General features: G+C 43.8%; 1 protein-coding gene across 1 annotated transcript; it reads right to left on the bottom strand.

Annotated features, from left to right (window-relative positions):
* Positions 1-5,488: 5,488 nt before the first annotated feature.
* On the bottom strand, positions 5,489-17,343 carry snrpd1 (small nuclear ribonucleoprotein D1 polypeptide). Its single transcript, XM_043719587.1, has 4 exons — positions 17,232-17,343; positions 7,860-7,936; positions 6,729-6,920; positions 5,489-5,671 (listed from the first exon to the last, which is right to left on the bottom strand). Exons 1-4 carry the CDS (start codon positions 17,309-17,311, stop codon positions 5,595-5,597), a joined length of 426 nt encoding a protein of 141 aa, XP_043575522.1. The 5' UTR covers positions 17,312-17,343; the 3' UTR covers positions 5,489-5,594.
* Positions 17,344-23,840: the final 6,497 nt, after the last annotated feature.

The raw sequence follows: 23,840 nt of genomic DNA, 5'->3' as shown, positions 1-23,840 counted from the left end.
CTTGGTCAGTGAATTGAGTATAGGAGTTGGAATATCATGTTGCATCTGCACTGGACATTGGTTTGGCCACTTTTAGAACACTGCTATTCTCCCTGTTGTAGGAAAGATGTTGTTAAACCTGAAAGGGTGCAGAAAAGATTTAAAAGGATGTTGCAGGATTCGGAGGGTTTGAGCTACAGGGAAAGACTGAACAGACTGGGCCTATTAGTTAAGATCAGTCAGGATCTTATAAACTTCAATCAAATCACCACCACTCACTTTCTAAACTGTGGTGTTGCCTGCTGGATAACTCTACCTTAAGAAGAGAGTTGACTCTTCAAAGTTCAGCACTGGAGGAAGGCAATTTTATTGAGATGTCGGAGGGTATAGAAATCAGCCATGGGAACAATAGAATCTTACAAGGATAAAGATAGCCTTTTGTTGGGTACACATCTACACCCATAACAACATTATAGCAGTTATAATTTTAAACCAAACTCACATTGCGTGCATTTTGAACTCTCCCTCTATACTAACTCCTCTTAGGTATATTGACCAATTACACCTAAGTTATAGAGGTGAAATAACACAAGATAACATGCAAGGTGTGTTTCATCAGTCAATAGCTGTTTTACTGGGAGTTCAGTGACGATTGTTCATTTATTTACATTTTTACTAAGACTGGGGGGGGGGGGGTGAGGAGGTTTTAAAATATTACCTTGCATAAAAGACAGGTAGAAAACAATGTTTACTTCATATGGAATCAACATAATGAGGACTATTACACTCATGGAGGGAAAGCACCTGAAGCAAAAAAAAAGTGCAAAGCTATGATGGGAAGTGTGAGGGCTGCACTAGTTTTGGGCTGCTCTAACAAAAACTTACACCAATGAGATTCACCTCCTGCTACACTGGACAAGTTGTGCAATGGTGCTAACCGCTGCACTCTTGGGGTGCAGGTGTTTCTCGAGTGCCTGGCTGAATGGTTTTCCCATCCTCCTGTCTGCCATTTACACAACAGTTAAAGTGTTCAAAGGGAGACAATAGATGTGCTCCTACATTTGGGGTGGCACGGTGGCTCAGTGGTTAGCACTGCTGCCTCACAGCACCAGGGTCCCAGGTTCGATTCCAGCCTTGGGTTACCGTCTGTGTGGAGTTTGCACATTCTCCCTGTGCCTGCGTGGGTTTCCTCCCACAGTCCAAAGATGTGCAGGTCAGGTGGATTGGCCATGCTAAATTGCCCATAGTATTAGGTACATTAGTCAGAGGGAAATGGGTCTGGGTGGGTTGCTCTTCGGAGGGTTGGTGTGGACTGGTCGGGCCGAAGGGCCTGTTTCCACACTGTAGGGAATCTAATCTAATCTAATCTACCCCAAACCACAATTGTGTGCATTCTTACCCTGCCATTAGTACCAGACACTAGTCTCTGGGAAAGCAGGTTGAGTAAAACAATCTGGATTAAGAAACCACCTTTCCTTTTTGCCAACTGTTGGAAGACTAGGAGGAAGGGAGATCTCTGCAATGTGGTAGCCAATATCTTGTTGGTAACAGTCTGGACACCCAAGATAACTGTCCTTCGGAAATCCTTCTTCTGGTTTTTCTTCACAGATGCTGCCGGACCTGCTGGGCTTTCCCAGCAGCATCTGTTTGTATTCCATATTATTCCAGTCTTTTGATTTGTCTCCAGCACCATCTTAGTTTTAATTTTTGTAGTTATCTCTCAGCCTCACTTAATTGGGTTATAGGTCATCCCTTTAAATTGTTATTCAGCTATTGACACTTCACACATTGTCTCACATCCTTGGTCGCCTGCAGAGACTTATTATTTCACACTCCACCCTATCTGTACGATCTTTTGATCTCTGTACCCATAAATTCTGTGTTCTGTCTGCTTCCCTCTCACTTCACCTGACAAAAGGGCTACACTCTGAAAGCTTGTGATTTCAAATAAACTTGCTGGACTATAACCTGGTGTTGTTTGATTTCTGACTTCATCAACTTCAGCACCTCCACAGCTTAGGAAATCTGTTATATGATACAGACAAATCTGTTATGTGCTACAGACAAACCTGTAGGCGTCACAAATTCCATTAAAGCCTGCAGTGCTGCATTGTCATTCATTCTACCACAGGTACAGGAAATGGACTCCGCCAATTAATCTACCATCCAGAGCACTTTTCTGGAGATTATTTCTAGAATTCAAATAGATGACACTCTGCAAGCATCTTTCTTTTAAAAGCAAAATCCATAAGATCATATAGGGACAGGACAGTTAAAAAGACGTTTGGCAAACTTGCCTTCGTTGTTCAGTCCTTTCAGTTTAGAACGTTGAGGTTGTACAGGACATCGGTGAGGCCTCTTCTGAAATAGTGTGTCCAGTTCTGGTCGTCTAGCTATAGGAAGGCTATTATCAAACTGGAGAGGGTTCAGAATAGATTTACCACGATGTTGCCAGGTATGGAAGGTTTGAGTTCTAAAGAAAGGCTGGATATGCTGGGACTTTTTCCACTGGAGCACAGGATGTTGAGAGGTGACCTAGTAGAAGTTTACTAAATATTGACGGTATGGATAGAGTTGATGGTAGCTGTCTTTTCCTCAAAATGGGGAATTTCAAGACTCGGGGGAACATTTTTAAGGTGAGATTTAAAAAAGACATGACGAAAATGTTTTAGAGGGTGGTTCACATGTGGAATGAACTTCCTGAAAAAGTGGCAGATGTGGGTACAATTACAATGTTTAAAAGTCATTTGGATGGATACCTGAATAGGAAAGGTTAGCAGGGATATGGGCCAGGAGCAGGCAGGTATGATTAGCTTAGCTTGGGATTATGTTTGGCATGGACTGGTTGGGCCAAAGGCTCTGCTTCCGTGCTTCATGACTCTATGGGGACCAGGACCTAGATCAATCAGGTTTCCAACCCACGAGGAGTGAGAAAGGAGCATTCCAAATACTGGATTTCTGGGAAAGTAAAACCACAACATTAAAAACAGTCTTGCAAATATCTAAATAACCATGTGGCTTTGCTGCTGAGAGACAATATTTCAGCCACTTCTTTCTCATCTTCAATCCCAGAATCTTTTGTCCATTCACAGGAACATGATGTATGGGTAATATCAGTGGACATATGATCCAGAGCTCCAGACAGGTGCAATGCCAGGTATACAGTATTGACCATTCACCAGTCAGTATATTAGAGTCATCAAGACTCTGACCGTCAGCTTGCTCTCCCTCTCGGTGGATGAAGTGTAGCCCGCTATGACCTCCAGCTTTTGTTGCTGTTGTCAGTACAGATTGCAGCATCTTCCTAATTTGCCAGTACATTACTCCAGCTGTCTGTAATAGGCAGAATAAAAACTACGCTCAACCAACCCATGCTTGTAAAACTCAAAACATCCACTGATCAATGTGATTTGGTGATTGGACAACATTTGCTAAACAATCCCAAATGCACAAATAACATGAGCAACCAATCACAGAAAATATCCTTGCTTACTCGAAGCAACACACACTCTCAAAACAAAAGGATTATGCACAAGTTTTGTGCCTTTTACAAATTATTTGCAAGTTTGGAGAGCCTAGAATTCCAGCTTGCTTTCTCTGTGGCAACACCTTGGTCATTCAGTTTGATTGCCAATCATTCAACATCTTTTGTCCTGTGGTATAAATGGTTGCGATTGTACTGAAATTTTCAGGTTTTGCTTCTGAAGTGCTTTGGCAACCTCTCTTGCATTTCAGAAATATTTTGTGATTTAATTTCTAGATTTCACGCTATCCTTTGATATAACATACCATCTGTATGAAGTTGGCACTTCGGTGATAAAATTAGATCTGTCGACTATTGTGGCATCTCTGAACTGAGACTATTTCTAGTGTGTAGAATCTTAATACATCAATCATATCTTTCAACTTGTAATGCATATAGAACAATACTTAAAAATAAAGGAATTTTTCTTAAGATGTAAACAACCAAAAGGCAGGCTATACGACTGTGTCCATAAAGAAACATGAAGTTTTTGTTGTTGCAATAGATTATTGTGCTGCTCAACCAAGTAATGCAAAGATAATTTTTCACCAGTAGTATCTCTATTCCTGATGAAGGGCTTTTGCCCGAAACGTCAATTTTCCTGCTCCTTGGATGCTGCCTGACCTGCTGTGCTTTTCCAGCACCACTCTAATCTAGACTCTGGTTTCCAGCAACTGCAGCCCTTGTTTTTACCCAGCATTATAACAAAGCCAAACTCTCCTGTATATTCCAAGGAGTTCCTTTTCTAATAAGAGTTCAAAAATGTATTTTTTAATAAACTGCTGTGTAGTTCTTCCTCAACATTCTTGGACTGCAATCCTACTCAATTATTTCTCACACTCGACACCTCTATGGATAGTTCTGTAATAGACAAATTACTGGCAGCACACAATCTTGACAAGACACCTGCTGCTCAAATAGGCCAGTCAACTACCAAAATCTTGCATTTGCAGTCAGCAGTAATCGGGAAGGAGGGAATATTTAATGTAAAAATAAATAAATAGCACAACTTGTTTCTGTATAGACATTTTAACCTCTAGAACTGGACTGCTAATTTAGTATCACATATCAACTGATCGACTTTGGCTGGGGAATCTAGTTTCAGGAGAAAGTGAGGTCTGCAGATGTTGGAGATCAGAGCTGAAAATGTGTTGCTGGAGAATCGCAGCAGGTCAGGCAGCATCCAGGGAACAGGCGAATCGACGTTTCGGGCATAAGCCCTTCTTCAGGAATCTAGTTTCAGGTTAAGTAGCCTGTCATTTAGGAGAGAGATGAAGAGAAATTTCTTCAAAGGGTTGTGATTTTGTGGAATCCTCTCTCTTTCTCTTGAATGTGCTACAGACAGTATTGGATATAGATATGGGTGGGAGATAGATTTTTGGTGTCTTGTAGGACATGGGGAAATGCAGTTGAAGGAGATGATCTGTCACTGCTGTACTGAAGCAGGCAGGAGGGGGTGAATGGTCTAGATTAGATTAGATTAGATTAGATTACAGTGTGGAAACAGGCCCTTCGGCCCAACAAGTCCACACCGACCCGCCGAAGCGAAACCCACCCATACCCCTACATTTACCCCTTACCTAACACTATTGGCCATACTAAATTGCCCATTCACCTGACCCTGCACATCTTTGGACTGTGGGAGGAAACCGGAGCACCCGGAGGAAACCCACGCAGACACGGGGAGAACGTGCAAACTCCACACAGTCAGTCGCCTGATGCGGGAATTGAACCCGGGTCTCTGGCGCTGTGAGGCACTGTGTCCCACTGCTCCTGTGTGCTATATTCTTATGAAATAAACAGGCCACTTCAATCACTTCTTGACAAATTTAAGAAAGATCAATTTGGAATTTGCTACCAACCAACAGGATAATACAGGAGGATTAAGGCTTAAAACAAAGATTAGGCTAAAAGGAAATTAGTTTTTAAAAAAATGTTGCGGTATTTAATGACGCCATCAATAGAATGTAACAGTGGGAAACAAAATCATGTGAATTAAGTTTATTAAAAACGAAAATAATGCAAAATTCCTCCAGTAAACAAAACTTGTACAAACATGAACGGCAATGTCTCCACAAAGCAGAACAAAATATTATCGCCTTGGTCCTCCTCGGCCTCTCCCACGTCCTCTTCCCCTGCCTCGACCTCTCCCCCGGCCTCGGCCTGCAACTGGTGGTTAAAACAAGGAGATCAAGATTAGTGAGTAAACTAGAACCAAATTCAATCGGATTGTAATGACATTCTGCTACAGTAAGAAAACATCACAGAAAAGTGATGTGCCTTTACAAATGCACAAGATTGTGTGAATATCAGAATATTTCACAGAATCCCTATGTGGAAGCAGGCTATTCAGCCCATTTGAGTCCAAACTGAAGAGCATTCCATCCATTTCCCACAGCCAATCCATCTAATGTGCACATCTTTGGAATGAGGGGGGAAACCGGAGCACCCGGAGGAAACCCAAGCAGAATGGGGAGAAAGTACAAACTCGACACAGACAGTTGCCTGAGGCTAGAAGTGAACCCGGGTGCCCAGCATTATGAAGCAGCAGTGCTAACCACTGAGCCGCCCTGTTTCTCAAATATTTTGTCACTCTCCCACCATTTCTGAAATCAACTGTCAGGCATGATTTCTCCAATTTTAAAAGTGTGGATTAGACACAAATAAAGCTTCAAATGCTTTAGACCCAGCCTTGCAGAACCATTCCTCGGGGGTCCTGCATTACTTTCATCTTTCCTGCCAGTTGCTAACACATCAAACAGGCTCAAGGGGCCAAACTTAATGCTCCTGCTACTAGTTCCTAATTTCTGTTTTCAAGGCTCTGGTGAAGGGAGTTAAAGTTACTGCACTGACTCTTAAAACAGATGCACAACAGCCTGTCAGCTCAGGTCAGATTACAATCCAAATGCTGACAAATAACTGCCTTTCACAATTTCTGGAAAGTGAGATTTTCAACATGCCTCACCAAAAAGGAAAAGTTTCTAAAAACCAACAGCTGGAGGGAAGAGGGAGAGAACCTTCTCCTAAGAACAGCAATCTGACTAAGTTAATGGTGAAGCTGTCTATCTGGGTGAGCAAGGGATTGAACACTACCCACTGCGCTGTCAAAGCCTGGCTGCGCTGGATGCTACTCAAGACAAAATCATCTTGGCCCCCAAAATAAGATGGAAGATGATTTAATAATTAGATTATAACGTTCCAGCAACCCATTCAGCAAACGCCGTACCTGCTTCTCTCTTTTTTGATTTAACTTTGGGCTCAACGTCAACGAGCAACGTGTCCAACGGTAAGCTGTCTGGGAGAACAAAGTAGCGAATATTGTTTCCTCGGATACTCAGTGTCTCGAGCTGTACAGGTTCTCTGTTCTTTAATGTCATCTTCACAGCTTTCAGGTGAGTATTCATACTGACATCCACGCCTGCAGGAGAAATCAAACCACAAAATGCTTTGCATCAAGCTGCTGCAATGGGATCAATCACTTCGTTCTTTTCTTAAGAAAAAACTTATTCCTTGAAGGGATGTGGGAGCCCCTGGCCTTTGTCGTCCCATCACTAACTACCCTCAGGAAGGTACAAAGATAACCAGATTACAGGAAGGTCAGAATTACTTCACAGAGAGTACAGTGGAAATTGATAAGAATGTTGGCAGGGCTTGAAAATTGCAGCTCTCGTGAAAGAGTGGATAGTCTTGAGTTGTTTCCCTTAGAACATGCTGTCCTTCGAATGGAGCAGGTTGAGGGGTGAATTAATCAAGGTGTATAAGAATATTGAGAGGCTCGGGTAGAGTGGACAGAAAAGGCTAGTTTCCCCCGACGGACATGTCAATTTTAAAGTTTTTAGGCGAGCAGGAGGATTAGACGGGGCATGAGGAAAAACCGTTTCATCCAGAAGGTGGCGGGTGCCTGGAATTCACTGTCCAGTCTGGTGGGTGAGATGGAAACCCTCAACTCATTTAAAAGGAACAGGATCTGCATCCTTGGCACTGGAACATGAAAGGTTATGGACCACATCCTGGAAAATGGGATTAAAATGCACATTCATTTTTTCAGCGGGATCCATTAAAGAGCAATCCAGTTAATCCCACACCTAATTTCCCACAAATGTTTCTCTTTTATAATAATTATCCAATTCCTTTTTAAACGTTACGACTGAATGTGTTTTCACTGCCCTATCAGGCAATACATTCCAGTCCCACCCCCCCCAACCCAACTCTTAGTGCAAATATAACATTTTATGAATAAAAACACAATATGAGTTTCAGATTGATCACCAAAATGTCAGGTTAGAAGTTTATTTGTTACATCTTAACACCAGTTTAAACCAACTATGAAGAGTTAAATTTTGCGCTCCCTCTTTACCTGTGATAGTTCCATGTACCTGGGTTCCATTTTTCAGCTCAATGGTCACAGTCTCATGGCTCAATTTCATCAGAAATCTGTGCAAAGATATTCCCATTAAAACATGAGAAAATCATGAATAATACATAATAGTATAGAACAATAAATGCAGAATGGTACATCACAGAAGGGCCACTCTTCAGTCGATTGGGTCAGTATCAGCTCTTTCCTTTCAAAATAATTATCCAATTACTTTTTAAAAGCTACAAATGAAGGACAATAAGTACCAGCCTTTCAAGCAATGCACGGATTTTCAGCACCAGGGACCCAGGTTCGATTCCAGCCTCAGGCACGTTCTCCCCGTGTCTGCATGAATTTCCTCCGGGTGCTCTGGTTTCCTCCCACAGTATAAAGATGTGCAGGCCAGGTGAATTGGTCATGCTAAATTGCCCATAGTGTTAGGTGCATTAGTCAGAGGGAAATGGGTCTGGGTGGGTTACTCTTCGGAGGGTGAGTGTGAACTGGTTGGGCCGAAGGGCCTGTTTCCATACTGTAGGGAATCTAATCGAATAAGATGTGTGTGGCTAACTCGGCCAGCATTTCTATTATCCACAGGGCAGTTAACAGCAAACCACATAGTTGTGGGTCTGGAGTCACATGTAGACCAGACTAGATAAGGATGACAATTTCCTTCCCTAAAGTTTTCCCAAAAATTGTCAATGGTAATCATTAGACTCTTAATTCCACATTTTTACTGAATTCAAATTCCTAGGTCTCTGGATTAATAGCCTATGATAAATCCATGAGGCCATCACCTAATGACTTGTTGCGTCAAAAAGAAATTGTGTCACCACTGGTTCTTTTGCTAATCTTTTAAATTTTATCCTCTGGTCACTAACCCTTCAGTTATTGGAAACAGTTCCTCTTTTTTTATCCCATATTGTTCCCTATTCTAAAAACCTCTGAATTTCTTCATAGCCTTCCCTACTCCAAATAAAGGTTGAAGCCTCCCTGCCACAGAGGTGCTCCCTGACATATCTAAGCATGTATCTTAATTTTTAATTCTAAACCACTTCACCTGACGAAGAAGCAATGCTACAAAAGCTTGTGATTTCAAATAAATCTGGTGGACTATAACTCGGTGTCGTGTGACTTCTGACCTTGTGCAGCCCAGTCCTACACCAGCACCTCCCCATCATACTGATTTTTGTCATTGCCTGGGATTTGCATGCAGAAGGTGTCTTGCTACAGTTTAGATTAGATTAGATTACTTACAGTATGGAAACAGGCCCTTCGGCCCAACAAGTCCACACCGCCCCGCCGAAGCGCAACCCACCCATACCCCTATATTTACCCCTTATCTGACACTACAGGCAATTTAGCATGGCCAATTCATCTTACCTGCACATCTTTGGACTGTGGGAGGAAACCGGAGCACCCGGAGGAAACCCACACAGACACGGGGAGAACGTGCAAACTCCACACAGTCAGTCGCCTGAGGTGGGAAATGAACCCGGGTCTCTGGCGCTGTGAGGCAGCAGTGCTAACCACTGTGCCACCGTGCCACCCACCAGCACAATGGATTAGCAGTCCATCGCCTTAACCACTCGGCCACCTCAAGGGTCAAGTTGTCTTGACCCTTCATGGGAGTATTCACGTGCAGTAGTGTGCACAGATTTGGTTTCTTTATTGAAAGAAGGATATACTTGCCATTAAGGGAGTACAACAGAGATTAAGCCCTGGGATGGTGAGATTGTTTTATGAGGACAGATTGAGATGATTGGTCCTTTATTCCCTTTTAAAGATTTGAAGAATAAGAGGCAATGTCATTGAAACACAATTCATACAAGGCATGACAGAGTGGATATAGATATGATTCCACCCCCCCAGACGAGTTCGCAACCAGGATAAGGACAGACCATTTACAATGGAGCTAAGAAGACTCACTTAGAATCATCGGTAGTTCTCTCCCTAAGAGGACTGTGGAAGCTCAATCACAGGTTCAACACAGAAATCAACAGGTTCCTGGAGATTAACAACATTAAGGAATTGGAGATAGTACAGGAAAATGACAGAGGAGATGATCAAACACAACCTGGAATGGTGGGACAGGCTCAACGGGTCGAATGATCTAATTCAATTCCGATTAAACTTTTTTTGTACCTTTTGAAAAGTGAGCATGTCTCCCCCTAAAGGTTGGAGCCAGAGTTGGAGACAATACTCATGCTGGGGATGAACAGGGGTTTGTTCAGCCTGAGCAGAATATGGGCGACGCCTTATGGACAAAACAGCATTTGTCTGCTCACAAGACTTTAAAGAAATACAGCTGATTACTTGTTCAAATCTCAAGTTCTGAAATTCCAGTCTGTGCAATCAAAAACTAATCACATACTTTTATTCAAATACTGCTGACACATTCTTTTTAGTACAGTGTCCCTTTGTGCCTTACTTCACGTGTATATTTGCACAAATCCCCGTCTAAATGCAGTTGACATTTGAAAGGATGCAAACGTTACGCAACTGCATAATAGTTTATTTGGACAGGTTATAATTCGATGATTTAGATTGTGGAAAAAGACAGAAACAAGCAACGATGAAAATACTCAACAGGAAAGAGAATCGAAAAGGGATTTGGACCAGATTGGCTAAAATAATAATCAACTTGTCAGCAAAATTAAAGCCCAGGAGCTGAATGGATTATGTGTATGCAAAACTGGCTAAAGAACAGAAAACAGGGAGTAACAGTAAACAGTTATTTTTCCGATCCAGAGAGAACATTGATGCTCCCTCAAAGCCAATCAACATCAGCACCTGTGCTCCTTTTCACATAGATTAATGAGCTGGGGTACAGAGAATCACTCCATAGTTTTCAGGACCACAATTCTGAAATGTAGCAATATTAGCAAATTATAGACTTCAGGAAATTAAATTGGGAAGCAAACAAATGAAATTTCATACAAAAAAGGTGAAGTGCTCCACTATCAGATGAAGAATGAGGAACAGCAGTATTAAATAAATGGTATAAGAGTGCAGGGTTTGACAGACCTGGGGTATTAATTATGCAGATTTTCAAAAACAGCAGGTTGAGAAGGCTGCTCAGAAAGCAAATGGGATTTTTTTTTTAAACAGAGGCAGGGTGCAAAAGCAAGCAAATTATACATTTACAAAACATTGGTTGGGCTGAGCCAGATTATTATGGTGTCCAGAGCACGATACATTTTAGGAAACTGCCAAGACATTGGAGAGCACGTTGAGAAAATTTACTAGCAAGGTAAGAAAATGGGAAGCTTACTTATGAGAGTGTGTACTGAGGCAGGGATGGTTCACCTGGAGTGTTCAGAAGACTGGGAAGATTCAATAAAGATTATGTACAGTTTTAAAAGGGAGGAACTGCTGTAGTGGCCGAAAGTCAGTGAGGCTCAGACACAGCTTGAAGATAATTGGCAAAATATCCAACTGGAAAATGAGGAAACATACTGACACGTGCAGCGGGTTGCAACTTAAAACTAGTTCTTGATTGGGCAGTTCAAAGGGAATGGGATAAATACTAGAAAAGCAGGAATTTGCACCATTCTGGGGAAAGAGCCGGAGACAAATTGGACAGCTCTTTCTAAAGGCTGGCAGAGAAACAACAAGCTGAATGGATCCCTGTGCTGTATATTCTGTATTCTGTATTATGAGATGCTGAGAACTGGTGGTCAGCCTTCAGGAACACCACTCACAATTATCACCCATGGACTTTGAAACCAGAGAGTAGGCAGCCCTGATTTTGCAAACAAAGTTGCCTACTTTAGGCAAATCCTTGCCAGCAATTGGACCTCAGAACAATCTCATCAATAAATTCTGGCTCCAATCTCACACTCTTGGGCTTCTTTCTCTATCACGCAGAATGGAAGATACCCAAATATATCAAAACTGCTTCAAAAAATATTTATTAACAAAGGAATGAGGGCTTTTACTGATGTTTTAACTAAGATGCAAGAATCTGGCTGACGCCCACATCCTATGAAATATCAGCAAACCCTGAGATCACTTAAGGCAAATTCATGATATATATAAATAATTTGGAAGAGGAGACAGAGTATAACATATTCAAGTTTGCTGCTGACATTAAATTGAATGGAAAGGCAACTAAATTGAGTGCAGAGGATGTGGAAAGTCTGCAGAGGGATTTAGACAGGTTAAGTGAGTGGGCATGGGACTGGCAGACGGATGTACAATGTTGGTAAATGAGAGGGTGGAAATAAAACTCGTAGATCAGAGTATTATTTAAATGGCGCTAGATTGCAGCATGCTGTTGTGCAGAGGGACTTAGGACTGCTCATACATGAATTGCTACAAGTTGATTTTTAGGTGCAACAGGTCATTAGGAAGATAAACGGAATATTGGCTTTCATTGCTAGAGGGATTGAATTTAAGAGAAGGGACGATCTGTTGCAATGGTACAAGGTGGTGGTGAGGCTGCACCTGGAGTATTATGCGCAGTTCTGGTCTCCTTACTCGAGCAAGGATCTGCTGGCTTTGGAGACAACGTAGAGGTAGTTCACCAGGTTGACTTCGGACATGAGGGGGGTTACCCTATGAGAAGTTGGGCCGCCTGGGACTGCACTCGCTAGAATTTAGAAGAATGAGAATTGTGAAGCAATGAACAATGAGAATCTTATAGACACAAAATTATGAAAGGAATAGATAAGACAGAAGTCGGCAAGTTGTTTCCATTCATGGCTAAGACTAGGACTAGGGGACATGGCCTCAAGATTAGGACAGAGATGAGGAGGAACTGCTTTACCTAGACAGTAGTGAATCCATGGAATTCTTTGCCCAAGAAAGCAGTAGAGGCAGTTGCATTAAATATATTCAAGACACAGTTGGATGCAATTTTGCATGATAGGGGAGTTAAGGGTTCAGGGGATAATGCTGGTAGGAAGAGCTGAGACAATGGATAGATCAGCCATGATCTTAACAAATGGCAGAACAAGTTTGATGGGCCAAATGGCCTCCTCCTCCTTCTATTAGTATAAAATTATGAAATGCCAACAGTTCCTTTAGAACAGATTGAAGCCATGTATTTCCAAAACATAACTGATTGATAAATGCTTAGATATTGGAGCTTATCTTGTAGGACATTTTAAACCATGCACACTCCAAATGCTACCTCCTGCCAATTCACCCTTGCATGCATTGTCAGATGATTTACTTTAAAAACAGTGAACCACTTCATGGCTTCACAATTCATAGATTTCTAATCTAAAAGGAACTCTAGATGGAGTAAATGCCACCACTTCCCCAGAAGCTCCCTTGACAGTCATTCTCCTTCCTGGGACTCTGTTTGCTCTTCATTACCACACTCTCTTCCCCTACCAAATGGCAATTCCGCCTCCTGCATCTACTTAACTTACAGGACACTGTCTCTGGCCTTAGTCCAGTGACTCATCAGAGCTAATCTTTTCCCAAATCTAGAGATTTTACCTCCGATTATGTTACTGATGTGAAGAAATTACAGAGCTATTCTCATAATTCACAGCTATTTTAAAAATTGGGGCGCTGGAAAAGCACAGCCAGTAAGGCAACTTCCCAGGAGCAGGAAAGTCGACGTTTTGATCGTAAGCTCTTCATTAGGAATGTGATCTTTCCTGATGAAGAGAGTATACTCGAAACATTGACTCTCCTGCTCCTCGGATGCTGCCTGACAGCTGTGCTTTTCCAGTACCACACTTCTTGACTCTGATCTCCAGCATCTGCAGTCCTCTCTTTCTCATAGCTATTTTAAGCAAATGCAACACAGAACAAGCTGAAAAATGTTGCCTTTCGTACAGTTTCAATCAATTCAATGCGCAATTCTTCACTCAGAAGAGGGCAGTTAAGCCCACAATTATCACATAGATTAGATTAGATTCCCTACAGTGTGGAAACAGGCCCTTCGGCCCAACAAGTCCATACTGACCCTCCTAGGAGTAACCCACCCAGACCCATTTCCCTCTGACTAATGCACCTAACACTATGGGGCAATTTAGCATGGCCAATTCACCTGGCCTGCACATCTTTAGACAGTGGGAGGAAACCAGAGCACCTGGGAGAAAATCCACAGACACGGGAAGAACCTGCAAACTCCACACAGACAGTCGCCTGAGGCTGGAATCGAACACATAGATTAGATTAGATTCCCTACAGTGTGGAAACAGGCCCTTCGGCCCAACAAGTCCATACCGACCCTCCGAAGAGTAACCCACCCAGACCCATTTCCCTCTGACTAATGCACCTAACACTATAGGGCAATTTAGCATGGCCAATTCACCTGGCCTGCACATCTTTAGACAGTGGGAGGAAACCAGAGCACCTGGGAGAAAACCCACACAGACACGGGGAGAACCTGCAAACTCCACACAGACAGTCGCCTGAGGCTGGAATCGAACCTGGACCCTGGTGCTGTGAGGCAGCAATGCTAACCACTGAGCCACCATGCCGCCCAACTCAGGATATCACAGGTAGGGCAGATCAGGTAAAGAAAGCAGATTTCTTTTTCTAAAAGGCTATCAATGAACTAGATGGGTTCTTATGGCAATTAAAACGGTCACCATGAGACCAGCTTATTATTCTCCATTGTTTATCAAATTCAAACTGCACAATCTACAATGATGGTATTCAAATCGATGTGCCCAGTACATAAGCTGAGTTCTGGATTACTAGTACAATGATATCTCCACGATACCACTACCTCCTCCACTGAAATTTAAAGATCCTTGTTTTGTCTTGCACCATTATGGCAATTCAACTTTCATCCTGTCAGATAATTAAAATGCAAGAGATTAAAAGCTGAGAATTCAAATGCTACCATGGTGTATGTAAAATTGAATTCAATAAATCTGCTAATTTGTGGGCTTGCACATTACCATGTAAATGGCTCAGGGGGTGGGTGAGGGCATTCTTTATTAGCCTATATCAATGACAATGACAATCTGGTAAAAACCTAAATTGTACACAAGTTATTTGTTTCTACTGCTGGTGCACATCGGCACACTACCCCAACATTGGTGCAGATCACAAAATTCATTCTTTACATGGTAAGGATAAAGTGAAAAGGAAAATTGCAAAGGAATAACACCAAGACTGAAGACTTAGAGTCTGGGAACCAAAACTACAATCAACCCAGTACAATACACTGCTGTTCCATGGTACCATGCTAGAGAAACAACCTGAGAGCGAGGGGCAGACTTTAGTAAAGCCTCTGACAAGGTTCCGCATGGTAGACTAATTAGGAAAGTTGGATCACATAGAATTCAGAGTGAGTTTGTTAATTGCACACAAAATTGATTTAACAACAGGAGATATAGTGTGATGGCAGAGGGTCATTCTTCAGGCTGGAGGCCTGTGACCAGCTAGATCCCTTTGATCCACAGGGATCAGTCTTGGATCATTTTCGTTCATCATTTATATAAATGATTTAGATGAGAACACAGAAAACATGCTAAGTAAGTTGAGGACAACACCAAGATTGGTGGTGTAGTGAAGCGAAGTTATCTAACACTACAAAGACGTCTTGATCAATTGGGTCAATGGGCTGAGGTGTGGCAGATGGAGTTTAATTTGGATAAATGAGCGCTGTTGCATTTTGGTAAAACAAACAAAGGCAAGACTTACAAAATTAAAAATAGGGCCTTGGGTAGACCTCCAGAAGAGGGCAGTTCAGCCCACAATTATCACATAGATTAGATTAGATTCCCTACAGTGTGGAAACAAGCCCTTCAGCCCAACAAGTGCATACCGACCCTCCGAACAGTAACCCACCCAGACCCATTTCCCTCTGACTAATGCACCTAACACTATGGGCAATTTAGCATGGCCAATTCACGTAACCTGGAGATTCAGATACATAATTCTTTGAAGTCTGCATTACATAGAGATAGAGTCGTTAAGAAGGCGTCTAGCACGCTTAGCTTCAATGCTCAGACTTTTGAGTACAGACGTTGGGACGTTACATTGAGATTGTACAGGGTGTTGGTGAGGCCTCTTCTGGAGGACTGTGTCCAGTTCTGGTCTCCATGTTATAGGAAGCTGGAGAGGGTTTCAGAAGCAATTTACCAGAGTGTTGCCAGAAATGGAGGGCTTGAGTTATAAGGAGAGGCTGGGACTATTTCCACTGGAGCGTAGGAGGTTGAAAGGTGACTTTAGAGATTTTTAAAAGAATGGGGGGTATAGATAAGGTGAATGAAAAGTATATTTTCCCTAGCATGGGGTATTCCAAAGCTAGGGGCATATTTTTTAAGATGACAGTTTAATTAAACATAGTGTGGTTCGTGTGCGTGTGGAATGAACTCCAGAGGAAATGGTGGATGCAAGTACAATTATGATGTTTAAAAGGCATTTAGATAAATACACAAATAAGAAATGTTTTGGAGGGATATGGGCCAAGTGCAGGCAGGTGGGACTAGTTTAGTTTGGGATTATGGTCAGCATGGACTGGTTGGACTGAGGGGTCTGTTTCCATGCTGTATAGCAATGACAGACTTCACAATCCTTTCAAAGTCACAATTCACCCAGGAGTCAATGCCAGCCAGGCCCAGACAGGTAGCACAGAGACAGTGAAGAGTATGTGATGGGCAACCCTTGCTGGCCAACTACTTGGCACCAATGGGGCTGGGGAGGGGGCACTGTCACAGTGACTATTGTACGTGCACACGCAGAGGTCAAAACAGGCAACTCTTGGCTGACCACCCGTCCTGCCACAGGCATCGCTTGGAAGGGCAAGACTGACTGCGTGTGGGTGGAGGTCAATGCCAATAGTCCTGGAAGACCTGTTGTCCCCACTGTGGGTCAAGGACAAGAGTGAGCACAGACAGCTCTCGCTGACCATCGGTCTCTCCATGGGCACTGTTAGAGAGGACAGGGGGTGACTGGGTGTTGGGGGAGAGACACTGAACCCTGTGGATAGACAGCAGCAGACATGGGAGGGGGAGCAAGTGATGCACCCTCCAGTCGACCAGCGGGACTTTGTTAGAATAAGACTGAGTAAAATGTTGTCTGTTTTTAATCAGACTTTTTGAAATGGTTTACAGACAAAAGGGAGAGAGGAGTGAGTCTGATCCATGGTCAAAGAGCTCAATCAGAACAGGAGCAGCTCCTTCCCCACTGTAAATCCGGGGGGGGGGGGAGACACTACAGCCTCTCCTCCCCCCCAGGATCCTAGGCCTTTAAGCGCCGGGGTCGCCCCGTGCCGGTACGCGGGTCTCCCCACGTCCGGTGCGGCCTGACTGGGCCCCAGGCCTCATCTAGGCCGCGGCTTCTCCAACCTCATCCTCCTCCCCACCGATCTCTCCCATTCCCTGCCCATACCCTCCGTTCCGGTAGGTATAGGCCCGAGGTCACCCATCCCCGGCCTCCGATGCCTCCTCTTACCGGACCAGCTTCATGATGGAGGCGGATTGTTCCTGGGGGCCGCGGAATACAGGCGCCACAACCCGTCCTACAATAAGCATGCGCAGGTGGCCGGCAGCCGGCCGCTACTACTGAGCATGCGTTGAATGCCGGTGGCCGGCTGCTATTATTAGCGAGCGCAGGTTCGCGCTGATTTAGAAATGAGCATGCGCAAACATTGGCCCAGCCATGCGCACAGGGCCAAATGCTGAACACTGGAGATACGGTAGGCGGTGCTCCCTACTGCCACCTTTAGTCAAATATGGAAATAACGCCCAGTATAGCAAATCTCACTCTGGAAAGTTACTCATTGGAATTTAGAAGGATGAAGGGGAATCTCATACAAACATTAAATCCTGACAGGACTGGACAGGCGAGATGTGGGTAGAAGGTTCCTGATATTGGGGAAGTCCAGCACTAGGGGTCACAGTCTAAGAATAAGAGGTAAACCGTTCAGGACTGAGTTGAGGAAGAATTTCTTCACTCAGAGAGTTGTGAACCTGTGGAATTCTCTCCTACAGGAAGCTGTTGGGGTCAGTTCATTAAATATATGGAAGAGGGAGCTGGTTGTGGTGCTTGCAGCTAAAGGGCACAAGGAATACAGAGAGAAAGTGGGAATGGGATACTGAAATTGCATGATCAGCCATAATCATACTGAGTGGCAATACAGGCTCAAAGAGCTGAATGACCTACTCTTGCACCCACTTCCAGTGTTTCAATGAGGGTTGTAAAGTATTTTTGTTTTAATAGATTGCATTTTCTGCTGCCTCAGTGCCAAACAACCAGGTTCAATTCGAGCCTCGAACAATTGTCTGTGTCGAGTTTGCAGTTCTCTCTGTGGGATTCCTCTAGGTGCTCCGGTTTCCTCCCACAATCCAAAAATGTGCAGGTTAGGTGAATTGGCCATGCTATATTGTCCATGGTGTTCAGGGATGTGTAGATAAGGTGCATTAGCCATGGGGATTGTACAGTAATAGGGTAGGGGAATGGGTCTGGGTGGGTTATTCTTCGGAGGGTTGGACCTAATGGCCTATTTCCACACTGTGGGGATTCTATGATCCATTTGAAAACAAAATTATAAATATTCATTTTAAGCCTTTCTTTACACTGTTCAACTTGTGACTTTGTTGGATAAGAAGCTTTGGTGCTGAGCATCATAGAACTACACAACACTGAGTGTGAACCCGTTATTTCCAATGTTCTTTTGCTCCAGTTCCGTTTGCAAATATTCTCTTTCAACTATTTGCACAAATTCAATATAATCGAAACACCACCAGCTACATGTCTAGTCACACACTAAGCTCAGCTGATACCCAAATTATCCTTAATCATAGAGCTTTGCAGCATGGAAACAGACTTTTCGGTCCAACTTGTCCATGCCAACCAGATATCCTAAATAAATCTAATCCCATTTGCCAGCATTTAGCCCATATACCTCTAAACCCTTCCTATTCGTGTACCCATCCAGATGCCTTTTAAATGCTGTAATTGTATCAGCCTCCACCACTCCTCTAGCAGCTCATTCCATAAACACACCACCATCTGTGTGAAAAAGTTGTCCCTTAAATCATCCCCTCTCACCTTAAACCCTGCTCTCTAGTTTTGGACTCCCTGTCCCAGGGAAAAGATCTTGTCTATTTACCCTGTCCATGCCCCTCATGACTTTATAAACCTCTATAAGGTTACCTCTCAGCCTCTGATGCTCAAAGGAAAACAGCCCCAGCCTATTCAGCCTCTCCCTATAGCTGAAACCATCCAACCCTGGCAATGTCCTTCTAAATCTTTTCTGAACCCTTTCAAGTTTCAAAACATCCTTCCTATAACAGGGAGAGTGGAATTGCGTGCAGTATTCCAAAATGGCCGAACTAATGTCCTGTACAGTTGCAAAATGACCTCCCTATTCCTATACTCAATGCACTGATCAATAAAGACAAGCATACCAAATGCTTTCTTCACTATCTTGTCTACCTGCAGCTCCAATTTCAGGGAACTATGGACCTGACTCCAAGGTCTCTTTGTTCAGCAACACTTCCAAGGACCTTACCATTAAATATGTGATTCCTGCTGTGATTTGCCTTTCCTAAACTGCAACACCTCTCACTTATCTAAATTAAACTCCATCTGCCACTCCTCAGCCAATGGTCAAGATCCTGTTGTACCGAGGTGACCTTCTTCGCTGTCCACCACAACACCAATTTTGGTGTCATCTGCAAACTTACTAACTATACCTTCTCTGTTCACATCCAAATCATTTATACAACAAAAAGCAGTGGACCCAGCACTGATCCTTGTGGCACTCCACTTGTCACAGGTCTCCAGTCTGAAAAGCAACCCTCCACCATCACCCTTCGTCTTCTACCTTCAAGCCAGTCCTGTATCCAAATGGCTAGCTTTCCCCGTATTCTAAACTTTCTAACCAGTCTACCAAGAGGAACTTTGTCAAATGCCTTACTGAAGTCCATATAGATCACATTCACTGCTCTGCCCTCATTAATTCTCTTTGTTACTTCTTCAAAAAAGTTAATAGGACATGAGACATGATTTCCCTGCACAAAGCCATGTTGACTATCCCTAATCAGTCCTTGCCTTTCCAAATACATGTAAATTCTATCCCTCAGGATTCCCTCCAACAACTTGCCCACCACCTCCTCCCTCACCTCCATCCAAGGCCCCAAAGAAGCCTTCCACATCATCACAGTTTTAGCTGCGCATCCACCAATATCATTTATTGTATCCGTTGCTCCCGATGTGGTCTCCTCTACACTGGGACGCCTCCTAGCAGAGCGCTTTAGGGAACATCTCCGGGACACCCGCACCAATCAACCCCACCGCCCTGTGGCCCAATACTTCAACTCCCATCTGCCGAGGGCATGCAGGTCCTGGGCCTCCTCCACTGCCTCTCCCTCATTACCCGACGCCTAGAGGAAGAACACCTCATCTTCTGCCTCGGAACACTTCAACCCCAGAGCATCAATGTGGACTTCACCAGTTTCTTCATTTCCCCTTCCCCCACCACACGCCAGTTCCAACCTTCCTGCTCAGCACCATCCTCATGACCTGTCCTACCTGCCTATCTTCCTTTCCACCTATCCACTCCACCCTCCTCTTTGACCTATCACCTCCATTCCCATCCCCATTCACCTATTGTACTCTATGCTATTTCTCCCCACCTCCACCCCCCTCTCATTTATCTCTCCACTCTGCAGGCACCCTGCCTCTATTCCTGATGAAGGGGCTCCTCGGATGCTGCCTGACCTGCTATGCTTTTCCAGCACCCTTCTAATCAAGACTCTGGTTTCTAGCAAGATTAGCAAGGTTAGATCTCAGGGGATACAGGGAGAACTAGCCATTTGGATACAGAACTGACTCAAAGGTAGAAGACAGAGGGTGGTGGTGGGGGGTTGTTTTTCAGACTGGAGGCCTATGACCAGTGGAGTGCCACAAGGATCGGTGGAATATTGCGTGCAATTCTGGTCCCCTTCCTATTGGAAAGATGTTGCGAAACTTGAAAGGGTTCAGAAAAGATTTACAAGGATGTTGCCAGGGTTGGAGGGTCTGAGCTACAGGGAGAGGCTGGGGTTGTTTTCCCTGGAGCGTCAGAGGCTGAGGGGTGACCTTATAGAGGTTTACAAAATTATGAGGGGCATGGATAGGATAAATAGACAAAGTCTTTTCCCTGGGGTCAGGGAGTCTAGAACTAGAGGGCATAGGTTTAGGGTGAGAGGGGAAAGATATAAAAGAGACCTCAGGGGCAACTTTTTCACACAGAGGGTGGTACGTGTATGGAATGAACTGCCAGAGGATGTGGTGGAGGCTGGTACAATTGCAACATTTAAGAGGCATTTGGATGGGTATATGAATAGGATGTGTTTGGAGGGATATGGGTCGGGTGCTGGCAGGTGGGACTATATTGGGTTGGGATATCTGGTCGGCATGGACGGGTTGGACCGAAGGGTTTGTTTCCATGCTGTACATCTCTATGACTCTATGTGCAGTCCTTGATTTTACCTTGCCCACCACCAATGTCAGGCCCACTGGTTTATAGTTCCCTGGCTTTTCCTTACCACCTTTCTTAAATAGTGGCACCATGTTAGCCAACCTCCAGACTTCCTGCACTCATCTGTGCCGATCGATGATACAAATATCTCAGCAAGGGGCCACAGCTTGCACCAAGTCATGTTTGTTGATGTACATAGAACATTACAGAACAGTACAGGCCCTTCGGTCCTCGATGTTACACCGACCAGTCATACCAATCTGAAGCCCATCTAACCTACACTGTTCCATGTACGTCCATATGCTTGTCCAATGACGACTTAAATGTACTTAAAGTTGGCGAATCTACTACCGTTGCAGGCAAAGCATTCCACACCCTTACTACTCGTTGAGTAAAGAAACTACCTCTGACATCTGTCCTATATCTATCACCCCTCAATTTAAAGCTATGCCCCCTACTGCTCGCCATCATCATTCTTGGAAAAAGGCTCTTCATGTCCACCCTATCTAACCCTCTGATTATCTTATATGTCGCTATTAAGTCACCTCTCAACCTCCTTCTAACGAAAACAGCCTCAAGTCCCTCAGCCTTTCCTCATAAGACCTTCCCTCCATACTAGGCAACATCCTAGTAAATCGCCTCTGCACCCTTTCCAAAGCTTCCTTCTTATCATGCGGTGACCAGAACTGTACACAATACTCCAAACCTTCACAAACCTTGCGAACTCCAAGTGCGGCCTCATGGTTCTGGAACTCAATCCCTCTATTAATAAAAGCTAAAACACTGTATGCCTTCTTAACAACCCTGTCAACCTGGGTGGCAACTTTCAAGGATCTGTGTACATGGACACAGATCTCTCTGCTCATCTACACTACCAAGAATCTTACCATTAGCCCAGTACTTTGCATTCCAGTTACTCTGACCAAAGTGAATCACCTCACACTTGTCCGCATTAAACTCCATTTGCTACCTCTCAGCCCAGCTCTGCAGCTTATCTATATCTCTCTGTAAACTACAACATCCTTCATCACTATCCACAACTCCACCGACCTTAGTGTCGTCTGCAAATTTACTAACCCACCTTTCTACGCCCTCATCCAGGTCGTTTATAAAAATGACGAACAGCAGTGGACCCAACACTGACCCTTGCGGTACACCACTGGTAACTGGACTCCAGGATGAACATTTCCCATCAACCACCACACATTTTACACTGGGCCTGCAAGACGCACTGCAGAAAATCACCAAGGTTCCCCAGACAACACCTTCCAATATTGCAGCAGAGTACAAGTCCTGAGATGGACCTCCTCTTCTAAGTTCAGTACTTGTCTTCTTTTTTGTCTTTTCATGTTCTTTTTCTCCTTACCTCCCATCCTTGGATGGCATCAGTGGCAGTGAGTTGAGCCAGTGTGGACTCGAGGAGAAACCCAGCACGGACTTCTTTGCGCTTAGAATTTTTTTTCTCTCTTTCTCTGCTTTAGAAGCTCTGTAATGCTGAACTTTATTTTCCTCACTTACACCTACGATTTTGTACCTGGGCACTTTTGTACCTAACATGGCGCCGGAAATGGTGACATTGTACATTTTCCATTAGACTCATGTATCCCTCTGCTTGAGTACTTGACAATAAAACCAAATTCCTTATCCCAAATGAGCCTACAAGATGCACTGCAAAAAATCACCAAAGTTTCCCAGACAGCACCTTCCAAACCCATTACCACTTGAAAGACAACGACAGCTGATACATGGGAACACCTTCACTTGCAACTTCAATTCCAAATGTTTCAATCCAAAATGTTCTTAATCCACTCGAAGACTTTTGGAAGTTTCCCATGTAATGACGTAGCCTGTTATGTTTTACTCTCATTTAACTTTGTGACCTGAGTGAAGTGTAGAAGAGGGGGCTTGACAGGGTGGACACAGATGCATCTTCCCTTTTGAAAGAGAATCTAGGACCAAGGGTCACTGTTTAAAAATAAGGGATCGCCCTTTAAAACAGGAATTCAGATTTTTTTTTTTTACCCTGTAAGGGGGGACTTTTCTTTCTGTACAGGTTTTGAAAGCAGAGTCCTTGAATATTTCTAAAAGCAGGGGTACGTAGATTCATGACAAGCAAGAGGTGAAATATTATTGGAGTGGAGGAGAATATGGAACAATTATAGAATCCCTACAGCTTCATAGAATTCTTACAGTGTGAAAACAGGCCCCTCGGCCCAACAAGTCCACACCAACCCTTGAAGAGTAACCCAACCGAGACCCGTTCCCTGATCCTATTACTCTCCATTTTATCCCAGACTAATGCACCTAACCTACATATCCCTGAACACTCTGGGCAATTTAACATGGCCAATTTATCTAACCTGCACATCTCTGGTCAGCCATTACCTTAAAATGAATTAGAGTGGTGCTGGAAAAGCACAGCAGGTCAGGCAGCATCCAAGGAGCAGAAAAATCGATGTTTTAGGCAAAAGCCCTTCATCAGAAATAGAGCAGGAAGCCTGCATGGTGGAGAGATAAATGAGAGGGGGGTGGGGGTGGGGAGAAAGTAGCATAGAGTACAATAGGTGAATGGGGGTGGGGATGGAGGTGATAGG

This window comes from Chiloscyllium plagiosum, chromosome 29, assembly GCF_004010195.1.
Source record: "Chiloscyllium plagiosum isolate BGI_BamShark_2017 chromosome 29, ASM401019v2, whole genome shotgun sequence".
Classification (NCBI taxonomy): domain Eukaryota; kingdom Metazoa; phylum Chordata; class Chondrichthyes; order Orectolobiformes; family Hemiscylliidae; genus Chiloscyllium; species Chiloscyllium plagiosum.
Note: the sequence above shows the minus strand (reverse complement) of the source record. Positions and strands in the feature narration are given on the sequence as shown.

Bases quoted from the DNA above. Each gene is read 5' to 3' on its own strand.
- snrpd1 (XM_043719587.1), bottom strand. From the start codon at position 17,311: ATGCTTATTGTAGGACGGGTTGTGGCGCCTGTATTCCGCGGCCCCCAG. The intron at 6,921-7,859 runs GTAAAGAGGGAG...TTTCTCCTGCAG, and splicing joins GGTACATGGAACTATCACAG to GCGTGGATGTCAGTATGAAT. The intron at 5,672-6,728 runs GTACGGCGTTTG...TTTAACCACCAG, and splicing joins ATCAAAAAAGAGAGAAGCAG to TTGCAGGCCGAGGCCGGGGG.